This window comes from Platichthys flesus, chromosome 24 (genome assembly GCF_949316205.1).
Source record: "Platichthys flesus chromosome 24, fPlaFle2.1, whole genome shotgun sequence".
In the NCBI taxonomy this organism is placed as follows: domain Eukaryota; kingdom Metazoa; phylum Chordata; class Actinopteri; order Pleuronectiformes; family Pleuronectidae; genus Platichthys; species Platichthys flesus.
The window spans coordinates 5,208,536-5,220,045 of NC_084968.1; the positions used below are offsets into that span (position 1 = coordinate 5,208,536).

General features: G+C 43.9%; 1 protein-coding gene across 2 annotated transcripts; it reads left to right on the plus strand.

Moving 5' to 3' along the window:
* The first annotated feature begins 674 nt into the window (after window positions 1-674).
* On the plus strand, window positions 675-11,207 carry wrap53 (WD repeat containing, antisense to TP53). 2 transcript variants are annotated; one of them, XM_062384373.1, is made up of 10 exons: window positions 675-1,136; window positions 1,248-1,443; window positions 2,370-2,465; window positions 3,573-3,681; window positions 4,406-4,494; window positions 6,733-6,956; window positions 8,344-8,555; window positions 8,996-9,099; window positions 9,542-9,685; window positions 9,949-11,207. In XM_062384373.1, exons 1-10 carry the CDS (start codon window positions 842-844, stop codon window positions 10,166-10,168), a joined length of 1,689 nt encoding a protein of 562 aa, XP_062240357.1. In that variant the 5' UTR covers window positions 675-841; the 3' UTR covers window positions 10,169-11,207. The 2 variants fall into 2 exon arrangements, with proteins under 2 accessions (XP_062240357.1, XP_062240358.1); XM_062384374.1 differs by having other exon boundaries at window positions 675-1,112.
* Window positions 11,208-11,510: the final 303 nt, after the last annotated feature.

Below are 11,510 nucleotides of genomic sequence, written 5' to 3' on the forward strand. Positions count from 1 at the left end.
GAGAAACATGATGTGTTGAATCTGCCTCTGTAATTCCTTCACATTAACCTGATTAGAGGGCTCTCTGGCTTCTTATTGGTTAATTGAAACACGTGAGAGTGAGAAGCAGGAAGTGTGTGTTGTTGATGGAGGTGACCAGTGTAGAGAAAATGAAAGTGCTGTTCAGAAAGTGGGCCGTCCTGATCCAACCCCCCCCCCCCCCACACACACCATCAGTCTTCAGCCAGGTCACTAGGGGACATTTGTGTTTGTAGACTTTATTTCCTCCACATCCGAACATACGAATCAGCTCACTGACTGTTGTTTGGTTTTACCGACAAGAGACCTTGGATGATCTGCAAGGTTGAAGTATAAAAACATAAACATTGACTAGTCTTTTCTACATCTCAGTTAAATACAAGTACTGTCTCATGGAAACGTGCATGATGATGGGTTTGGGTAAATCTGGAAAAAAGACATGCATGTAATGTCTGCTAGTGGGAACACAGTTATTTATGTTTCTTTGAGATCCGTATACTTGAGAATAGTCTTAACTAATGGAAAGAAAGCGATTAACCTATCCGGACTGTAAGAGGAACTGTTCTGCCGAGCATGCATCACATTAAGTCCGACACACGCATCTACTGTTACAGTGTTCTGACGTCTGTCTTCCATCTTTATCACTAGTCTTCCAGGCTAGTGGGTGCTGTGATGTCCGCGACCCTCAACAGACTCAAACACCCACACTGCAGGAAGAAGCACTATCCCAGTAGCACCTATCTCACCCACGTGTGACAACCAACAGAAGGTACTCTGCCCCTCGGTTAAGGACTTGACAGAAGAGATTGAAAGACACAGAGATATGTCCGACACGGCCGGAGGTGGGGACAGCGGTGTGGTAGGCACAGGGCAGGATGCAGAGGCGGACAATGAGCCCCCCCAACAGGCCCCACCTCTTCTTGAAGGTGATGATTTTGAGGTTGGGGAGACCTCAGAGGAAGGACCCACTCCAGATGCCAAGCGGCTCAGGATGAGCCAGGCTCCGGAACAGGTTGCCGAGCCCGTCGAGATCCATGGGGAAACATCAGCACAGGCTTGCTTGCTGCTGGAACACCCAGCCCCACCAGCACAAGGTGCGTGTTATAGTGAAACTGCAGGTATGAAATCAAATGCAAGAAGAAAATGAACAAATTCAATATCTGACTTTTGGATGTCTGTCTGAGATTATGATTCAGGAATACCTTTTCAAATGTACTCTTTGGTGCTAGACACAGGAGAACTACCACAATGTGAGGAAAAAGGTCAAGGAGTGATAGAGGTGCCTGTCAGTCTGGGAGGTGAAGAAGAAGAAGATTGGCACGAGGATGGAGATGAAGGGCCTGATGCTGCCTTAGAAGAAGAGACAAAAGCAGAGGAGGAGTGCGACGCTCACGGATCTGCAGACAGCCCCAGTGAAGTACAGCAGTAAGTGGAGGAAGAAGTCCTGTTTATTTTTAACCTCAGGCTCTACATAACTTTGAGTAAAGATACTTAGCAGAGAGACCATCAAGGGATCTATTTCGAGCGGGACCTTGTGGCAGGTGGTGACGTTATGCAGTGACTGTGAGGATGAGTTACAAGCGTGTGTGGAACGGAGAAAGATTTTCAATAAAGGCCAGTTGATAGAGTAGTTGATGAACTGCTGACCAAAATGCAGTACTCATACCAGTGCTCCTTGATCATATGCGTTCTATGTGCCCTAAGTGTGAAGTCACCACAGTACACAGTAGGAATCATCCCTGTTATTTCTTCTCATTTGTTCAACATAATACTTGTCTTGTATTTACAATTTCTTCTCCCTCAGTACAAATTCGAAGCAATCTTTGATTGACAGTGGGAATAAGAATACCACTGAAACTCCATAATTACAGTCCTGACTATGTTCATATTTGCAGCTATTTGCACATGTGTAAACGACTCATGATTGTAAGTTGTGCTAGATAGTACTTGTGTTGAAGTGGGCATGAAAAAAAGTGCTAAAGCATTAACTGATTTAATATTAAACATTATTAATCATTATTTTGGCAAAGAAGAGAAGAGGAAATGTGGGGGGTGTTGATGGAATTAACCTGTAGGAGTGTGAAATGTAATCACCATCCCCTCCACAGCAGCTCAGAACCAATATATTTTCTTTTAGGTTTTGTGCAAGTTGACACTGTAGCAGCAGCTTTGTTCCAGGTGGTGAAAGTAAATTAAACTAAGATATGTTTCATGTTGAATTTATTTAAAAAACAAACATCTTATCCTCGACACCAACAAAATACAATGGATGCTTTTGTTGTTTGATTCATTTGCTCTAACTTTACAATTATTTGACCAAAGACCTGTCCTCCTCTCTGTCCTGCTGCCAGACTGGGCTTAGAATTTACCCAGACCCCCCAGATGCTGACTGGTTCCTGGACTGAGTACTCGAGCATCCCAGAGAATTACCTGAAAGGCTGTAAATGGTAATTTCCTCTCATATAAACACCACACATGATACCACAGATGAGTTTTTAAATGTGTGAAGTATAAAAGGTTTTGGGATTACCATAATAAGTAAGACAAAGACACATGTATGATACATGTAGTACCCTGTGGTAGATATCAAGGCCAGTTAGTGATTTGTTTCGTTAAACATCCTGTCCAAAATAAGTGAAGGCAGCACTTCCACAATGTTTATCTTCATTAGTCAGGTGAGAGGGGGAACACTAACACTGCATTAGATATACAGTAAGACTGTATCCCGTGGCCTCCAGTTATCGTGATCTGGTTATTAAGATAGATCAGTATCTCGTTGTGTACACAGCAGTATTTATACTTTCTATAAATATTAGCTTTAATGCAAGTCCAGTGCAGTGTCTCTACATGGCCCCAGTGGTGTCATCGTGAGTGAGAAATGTATTTGTTTTGTTTTGTTTTTTATACCTATGCGCTGGCAACAGCCGTGATCGGGGGCATTTCGTTTTTGGTTTGTCCGCATGTATCATCTATTCTCTCTGTCAAGCCTTGAGGGAATTTCTTCAAGTCCCCCTCTCTGTTGTTTTTTAGTATATTAACATGTCCGCCTGTGCCTGTTTATATGATAAAAGACCTATTTTGAGCAAAGTAAGCAGTCAGTGCTATTTCCAGACTAGACTGTATATTTTGAATGTCATTACAGGTCGGACAACAATGTTCCCTCACAAGGTAGTCAAAGGTTTCGATTTGAAATAAATAGCAACAGCTCCAACACAGACAAGTGCTCCCCCCCCCCTTAACACACACAGAGGAAAAGAGTGCGCCCCAGAAAAAACTTCTCTCCAGCTGATGTTTTAACTTCTCTGTGACATAAATATAGACATTGCAACTCACGTCAAAGTTGTACTGTTGCTGGAATTTTGTCATCATAATTTTCACAAACTTTTACTGTTAACCAAGCACTGCTCGCGAAGAAAACAGAACTTGGGTGAACCTTGAATCTCCAGAGAAGCAGCGCGTGAGATTCGCCTGAGAAGTGCTGCTGGATACATGGTGCATAGTAATAAAAGGCAAAATTTCATGTCTTTAAAATATTCTGTCCTTTCCTAACCAAGGGCCCCTGATGGTTCCTGTATTATGACCAACAGTGCAGACAATGTGATCCGTGTGTACAACGTCCCTCCAGAGATCTACAGCTACAATTGGGACTTGCTTCCAGAGATGGTGAGGACACAGATCACCCTCCATAGAGGCTCTCAGACATGCCCTGAACTCCGGATATTCTAGAGGCTTTCTCCGCAAGAGAACACAAATGAATTTCCTTCCAGCCCCGTAATAAAAACTCCAGATTACGTCAGAATGAGCCCAAGTGATAAAACAACAAAATATAATCTGGAAGGGTCCCCAAGAGTGAGCATGTTGATGACGTATCAAATACGCCACAGTTGCAAAAATGAGAAACTACAGAATACAAATATCTCTGGACGACAAAGTGATGACATTCATGCTAGTCTTGATGCGCTGTAGACAAAAACGTACATATAGAAATAAGAATTCAGATTTTTTTAGGATGTAATATGTGTTACAGCATCAAAGAAAACAGAAAAACACAATTTAATATAATATTTCAGGTTCTGGGAAATAACGATCAGTCAGCCAATCTCTCTTTTGCTTTACAGGCTGGTAGATTGAGATCACTGACAAAAATAATTGAAATCTAATCAATTATCTACTCTACACAGATATCAGTCTTTGAAAAGAGGAGAAAATGAAGCTTTGATTCCTCCTTTTCAAAAATCCCACCAAAATGACTTTTGAAAATAAATCTCACCACCAAGAAAAAACGTGTGACTGTGTATTGTAGCCAGCATCAGCACCAATAGATCCCAGTGGTCAGCTGAGCTGCTGTGCCTGACTGTGGTCTTCTCTGCCCATCATTCTGTGGCAGAGTCCGGTGCTGAGGATGGCAGAGGGAGACACCATCTACGACTACTGCTGGTACCCCAAGATGAGCTCTCTGGATGCAGACACGTGCTTGTGAGTTGAACCTGATCTTTGCTGAACTACTCTTCAGTGTCTTTATCAACGAGTCCTGCGAGTCGCGTTCCGATTCTGTTACAAGGTGTAGTGATGACGAATGAAGTTGTCTCCACATGGGCCGTTACTTAATACCAGGACGGGACACTTTCATTGGTCATCACAACACCTTGCATTCAATTGGTGACTTGTTGCACAAAGTGTCAAAGAGCAGAAGAGGGTATAGCAGGGTATAGTTTTGAGTGAGATCAATACAAAATCTGAGCCTGAAATCAATGAGTTCTGCTCTGAAACCAAAAGACCACGCTATTGAATGAAGACAGGAGAAAAAAAAGTACTCTATGAAAAACAGTCTATGCACTTAACAGATGGATGAGACATTAAAAACGTGCAATATTGTCTATGGAGGCTATTTTCATTCCATTGGTTAATTGTTTTTAGTCTAGATCATGGCTAGTTAGTTCAGGACACCGTGTTCTCATGTGTGAGAGTAGGATTTTTCTTTATGCTTGTCTAATAGGCTACCTGAATATTGAAGATATTTTTGTCCGCTTGCGACTCATTCTTTGATCCCTGTGGTATATGCACTCGTTGTGGGAGCCGGGTGCCAGCTTGGAGAGAAGCTGTAAAAGCTTTCTGATGTCTCTCATTAGGAGTGGAGAGCTGGCCTTTGTCTTGTCTGCCTCAGTCGCAGGCAGCGCGGCCGTTTGAGACCCTGGGTGCTTTGCAGCAGGATTCAGCCCACTAACAGCACCTAAAGGGCCTCGTGATCCCCTGACTCTGGGGCTTCTCTTTTTGTGTTGCACTCCTTTTTTCTCTGAGTGTGTGCAGGCGCGCGCCACGGCAGACTTTTACAATGTGGCAATTATGACATCCCTGTGTGTTTGTGCGTGCGCTGTGACTCCCCCCGCCGTCACCGTGGAGAATGCACATCGTCTGTGGCGAGAGAGGTAGGGCCAGTTGTAGCCTCCTCCCTTTGATCGAGACCCAGTGTTGGCACCGCTCCACGGCCAACATCAGACGGGCTTTACAGAGTAAGGGGAGGGGTGTCGGGGGGGTCAGGATCCGAATGTCCCGAGAAGAGAGTTGTGTAAACCGCAAAAACATCAACAAATGGTTAGTGCGGACAGTGAACCACTTCAGGGGCCCTGTGTGTATCTGCCAAAGCCGAACAAAGAGCTGCCTGTCAGGGGGATGCCAGGAGGAGCTGACAGCAGATACTCTTCATCTTCTTTAGATCAGCGCCACGCATCAGATAGGAGCTCCTGCAGAGCACCGCCGTGTGGTCGGACAAGCTTCGATTGGGTTGTTAAAGGCTGAGGCCGACAGATGAAAGGTTAGACCTGTGATGCTTCAACACATCTACAGCAAGCTCGTCTTGCTTGTACCTTTTTTGTCTCCCCCCCCCCCCCCCCCCCCGAGCACTCCTTGAACTCTCCGTCTGCCAGAAGCCATTTGTTGTGGATGCCCCTCCTGTAGAGAGGGAATAAGGGCCCCTGTTATGACTCGGTTAAGTTGCACTGAGTTCTAGGCTTTGCTCCAAGGTAGCAGCAGTCTAGCGTTATAATTGGGCATTTCCCTGCTCTGGAATAAAGCTGCGGCGCAGAGGGGCTATAACGAAACACGGCAGCGTCGGTAGGGGCTAATTTCCTTTGTCTAATTGAGCAGTGATGTTTGGGCCTTTTTTCAGTGCCCAATAATTAGAGTTTAAAGGAGCGGTGCAGTCTTTGCTCCTGATTTGAATCAATAAGAACGTGCTGTGGTCTTGTCTCAATAATGAGGCATCGCACAATACTGTGTATTTGTTTTGATGTATTGATACACCAAGGTGGAGGCGGTGCAGCAGAGGCTTGGAACAGGAGAATGAATCAAGATGTGTTTGGTCATACATAATGTATATCTCAAAAGAATCTAAGCAGCCTATCTCATTTGAATCTGTTTCGTATCCTCTGAGATGTCATTTCACAGTTTTATTTCACCAGTTACTTTGTGTACAAACACAGTTTTTTGTATACTAAATTTCTTCCTTGGTTTTGAAACTCTAAACTGAGTCATCTGTTAATTATTGTAAAGGCCAAACAATCCCAGAGCCAATACAGAGTAACCAATTAGATATTCTCAGCTTTTATTCAGCCTTTTTTCATAATAAGCCTCATTCACTCTATTCCCTGTTGTCTCTGTGCTTTCCCCATAGCTCACGTTTGCCATTATTTTCTTCTCGTCACCCATCTTCCGCAGCCTAGCAAGCAGCAGCCGCGACAACCCAGTCCACATATGGGATGCATTTCACGGGGATGTGCGAGCCAGTTTCCGACCCTACAATCACCTGGATGAGCTGACGGCGGCCCACTCCCTCTGCTTCACGCCGGACGGCACGCAGCTCTACTGCGGCTTCGACAAAACCGTCAGGGTCTTCTACACCGATCGTCCAGGCAGGGACTGTGAGGAGCGGCCCACCAATGGTCAGTCATCAACTCCTCCTCCAAAGTTTCCATATAAAGCAACATAATGGTGTTTTCATGTTGGCCATTTCCGAGGTCTGTTAAACTAAGTTCACAACTTTTCAAAATAAAAGCTTTGTAATTCTTCTCGATATAAAGCTTTGCTGCGTTAAAACGGCCGCTGTGCTTTGAGTTCGTAGACATATTGCCAAACAGGAATGGATTCAATGAATGCTGTTGACATGATAGAGCACCCGCAAACGCTATGAAGGTCTATGTTAGTTCAGTATGGTAAAGTAACAATAATCACATAGTCAAAATGATCCAGTGGCGATTTTGACCTGGGTTTTGACCCAGTTGTCAACATTGCTGGAGTACACTGTGTAGAAGAAGACATGTTCATCCAGATCTGCAGACTGAGTCTTAAAGAGCTGGTCGCTAGTTCATTCAACTATAGTTTATATTGAACATATCCCACTTCCCTGGGCCATTAACAACATGCATTAAGACAAATGGCTCTTGAGATAAGTATTCCCCTGACAGGCAGACGTTTGTGGATATAGTGAGATGGGATCTGTGATTTCTCCCTGTTCCAGGATGCTACATCTCCTAGAGTCAAAAAGAATTTACAAAAATAATTGCATTCACAGGCTGTGTTTTTGGAAAATCTAGCACACAAGAGAAATGATAAGTAAAAAGAGACATTGTGAAAAGGATAATATAATGTCCACTGTTTGCTGGCTGTCACATCAATCAGGTTTTTAATATGAACTTCTGACCAAACTGGGGAGAATTCCTTATCTCTGTCACACTTTTAATTTCACCGGTTTCTTGTAGTTAATGGGCTTATGTATTTAGATAAAGCCAAAGAAAGGAGACTTCAGGTGGCAAGAAACAAATATGGTAACACATGCATGAAATAGTTGTCTTTATTTTTAGGTCATGAGTAATCTCCAGCCCCGATGCGCTGGCAACTCAACACTGCTCTGGTGGATTCTTACAGTCTTTGGTTTCTTGTCTGTTTGGCTCCTTCGTCTCCGCTTGATAACTAATAACTGCAAATTATGCAGAAATGTATGTTGAGTCTCAAAAGCAGGTTATGTGATACACATGAGGGCCCTGCCAAACCATTGCCTCTGCTTCTACGCGCCAAAAATGTGTCTCCTCCGAAAAGTAAGAAAGAGGATTATTTGGAAAGGAGTGAACCGTAAGAAGAAACAGATGATCCAAGATGTGACCGTTGAACCTTTTTGCTCTGACAGATGAACGCAGGAGTCGCCAAAAAAACATCAACTTGAACTCGGGAGTAAAAGTGTTTGGGAGTTGTGTCTAGTGAACCGTGTTTTTATTTTATTTTTGTATTATTCTGACAGCTATGCAAACTGTCGCTCTCTTGTCATCACTGCAGTGAAGAAGCAGGGCCAATGTGGCATCATCTCCTGCTTTGGCTTCAGCCCCTGCCAGTCTGTTTACGCCTGTGGCTCTTACTCCCGCTGCGCCGGCCTCTACTCCTGCCAGGACGGCACCCTGCTGGCTCTGCTGCCGACCCGCCACCACGGAGGCATCACCCATCTGCTCTTCTCCCCTGACGGCAACTACCTGTACACCGGCGGGCGCAAGGTTAAGACACACGCACACACATGCACCTGCAAATGCCAGCAAGCACTTGTTTGAATGAGCACACACACCATAATTAGATTTTGTGTGTTAAGTAGGTAGCTTTTGTCAGTTCTTTTTCAGGAAGTGGTTTACACAGGCAAAGCTTATGGGTTAGAGCTGACCTGCCCTTCACTTCCATTGTACTGTCGACCCTGTACAAACTCGCATATGTTAAATAAACCTTGAAATCTTCAGGTAAGTTCTTTTTGAAATACACTTTATCTTAATTGTTGAAATTCACTTCGCATCTTGATAGCCATCAATAAATAAAGTTGTGCGACTACAAGAAAAGCCGGCTTTTTTTTTCTTGTTAGCTATATGCCCATTTTTTTGTATCATTGTGTATTGCATTTGTTACTTATTTTGACAAACCATGAATGTGCCTGTGTGTGTCTCTGTAGGATCCAGAAATCCTGTGCTGGGATATAAGAGAGCCAGGAAACGTCGTGTTTTCACTTAAGAGGAACGTCGCCACTAACCAGCGCATCTACTTTGACCTGGACCAGTAAGTTTACATCACGAAAGTTGTCTTCAGTCACTCCGGAAAATGACAATTTGGTGCAGACTTTTCCTTTCACCTATGAACAATGCAGCAGGAGATTAGAATGTGGGTAGAGCATGCAGGAGGCAGGACATGATGTAAAACACCTCGTCGACCTTTATCAAAAGCTCTCATGTTCACCCTGAGATATTTGTACTGTCCTTGTTTTTGTGTTTTTTTGTTAGTCAGGAGTTCAGTGCATGTCTGAAAGCAGAATAATTAGAGCTGAACTCGCGGATGTGTGTGAGCTTGGATTGTGACAATATAGTTATGCTGCCCTAAAATCCACATATTACAGTAAATACATTCTGAGATAAGGGACATTTATCCAGTGCAGTTTGCTACCTGGTTGGTGATGTGGCCTGACCATGTGTGTGTTTGTGTCTGTGTGTGTTTGTGTATATAGGTCAGGCAGGTACCTGCTGAGTGGTGACACAGAGGGAGTCGTGTCAGTGTGGGACACCCAAACAGCTCCTCCTGATGGTAACGAGGAGCTACTGCAATACCAGCTGAGGTTCCAGGCCCACTGGGATTGCACCAATGGCGTCAGGTATGATTATCAAAAGGACTAAACCATCACATTGACTGGTCACACATTTATTTCATTTCAAACGTATGAAGATACATTATGACCGAAAGTGACAAGTTAGATTGCATCCAATCTAACTTTTGTACTGTTGGTTGATTCCGATTTTTTTTACGTGTTGTAATGAATCAAATTTACTGCTGCAGGGCAAAAAATCCTAATTGTCATATCTTTAATTTTCTGCATTTACGTTCCCCCCCATCCCTTATTGTCTTCCTGACCCACAGTATTCATCCGTTCATGCCGTTATTGGCGACCTCCAGTGGCCAGCGGCAGTTCCCGTCACCCAGTGACAGCGATGGTGAATCTGGAGGCGAGGGAGCTGAAGCTGTGATGACCCCCCCGCAGGATATCCGACAAGACAACACCCTGTCTCTGTGGTGGGCCGGCCCACTCGGCCCCGCCGCAGAGGGGGACCAGGAGCCGAACACAGCGGCAGAGACCTGAGCCTCTCTTGAGTTCAGCCAACAGACACAAACTGAGTCACACCTGCAAATGTGAAGTTTATTTTGGGAATTTTTGATGTGGGTCAGTTAAATTCTTTTCTCCATCAGCAACATGGAGGCCAGACATGGGCCACATTGACTGGGTCTCCTCCACTCGCAGTCCAAATACAGCGTTGAAATTAAATCTCATTAAATCTGCTGCAAGTTCACAAGTAGTAATGTCGAGAATTTAAATTAAATGATTATGAGACATAACAGATTTTCAGATCTCTGTGTTTTGAGATTTTCCTTGCTCCAATGCCAGCTGGGTAAATATGAATTGGAGCTATGTGCATTGACGATGGTCAATGACAAGAAGTGGGTTGCATAAGTAGTGGACTGTGGATTGATATTTCTCTAATTAGTTATTGAATTTGTGAGAACATCTTTAAGAGGATGGTTACCTGTGTTTTTTATTCTTTTTGAATGGTTCAGACAGAGTTGAGTCTGTCAACCTACTGTTCACACCTCTGATTTTCATTAGTATTTGTGGGATTGTTTGTGGCTCTAACGCTGTCACGAAGATTCTTAACTGCTCTATACTCACAGTAAGTACCATTTGTCCTTGAGCTTTGCTTTTGTAAATGGGTGTCCCCTCTTTTCTTTTTTTTTTAACTCTTGGACACAAAATGTATCTTCGCACGCCCACAAAATGTCTATTTTTGTAAAAGCCTTGATGTTGATTCTGATTTTCGATGTTAAACTCCGTAAGCAGCTGGCGTGATCACGAGACCTCATCACAATCTGTGAAGATCACGTGGAAAATTAGCGCCGGCACTTCTACTTCTTTTTCTCAACAGGATGTTCTTCTCAGATTGTATTTGTACCTGTGTGAGTGGTGATGCGGCAGCGCAGAACAAATTTACTACAATGAATGGCTGCACCCTTATGTGGCCATCAGTGGGGGTGTACCTTGCTGTGGGGTTTCTCTGGAGGCTGGTCAGAGGCTCGGCACACTCCAACCAAAGCCTGATATTTTTTAAATAAATCGATAAACTGATGCCCCTGCTGATTCAGGTTTCACTTTCTTGCAAAGCTACTATCTGTAAGCCATTATTACACAAAACCACATATCCTCTACCACAGGGTATTAGGCCTGGATGATGCCACACTTCTCTAGATAGATGGCCGTGTCTGCAACAGGTGGTTTTATTTCAAGCAGCAGTGAATTAACCGCATATCTCATCACAGATTCATGCTCTTATTTTTTTGCCCCCTTATGTTGAAGACAGTTCAGAGGTGGACGCCCTGTAATAAATCCCCGGCAAATGCAAAGTGCTGTTCGGCTCCAGTCAAGAGGCGGC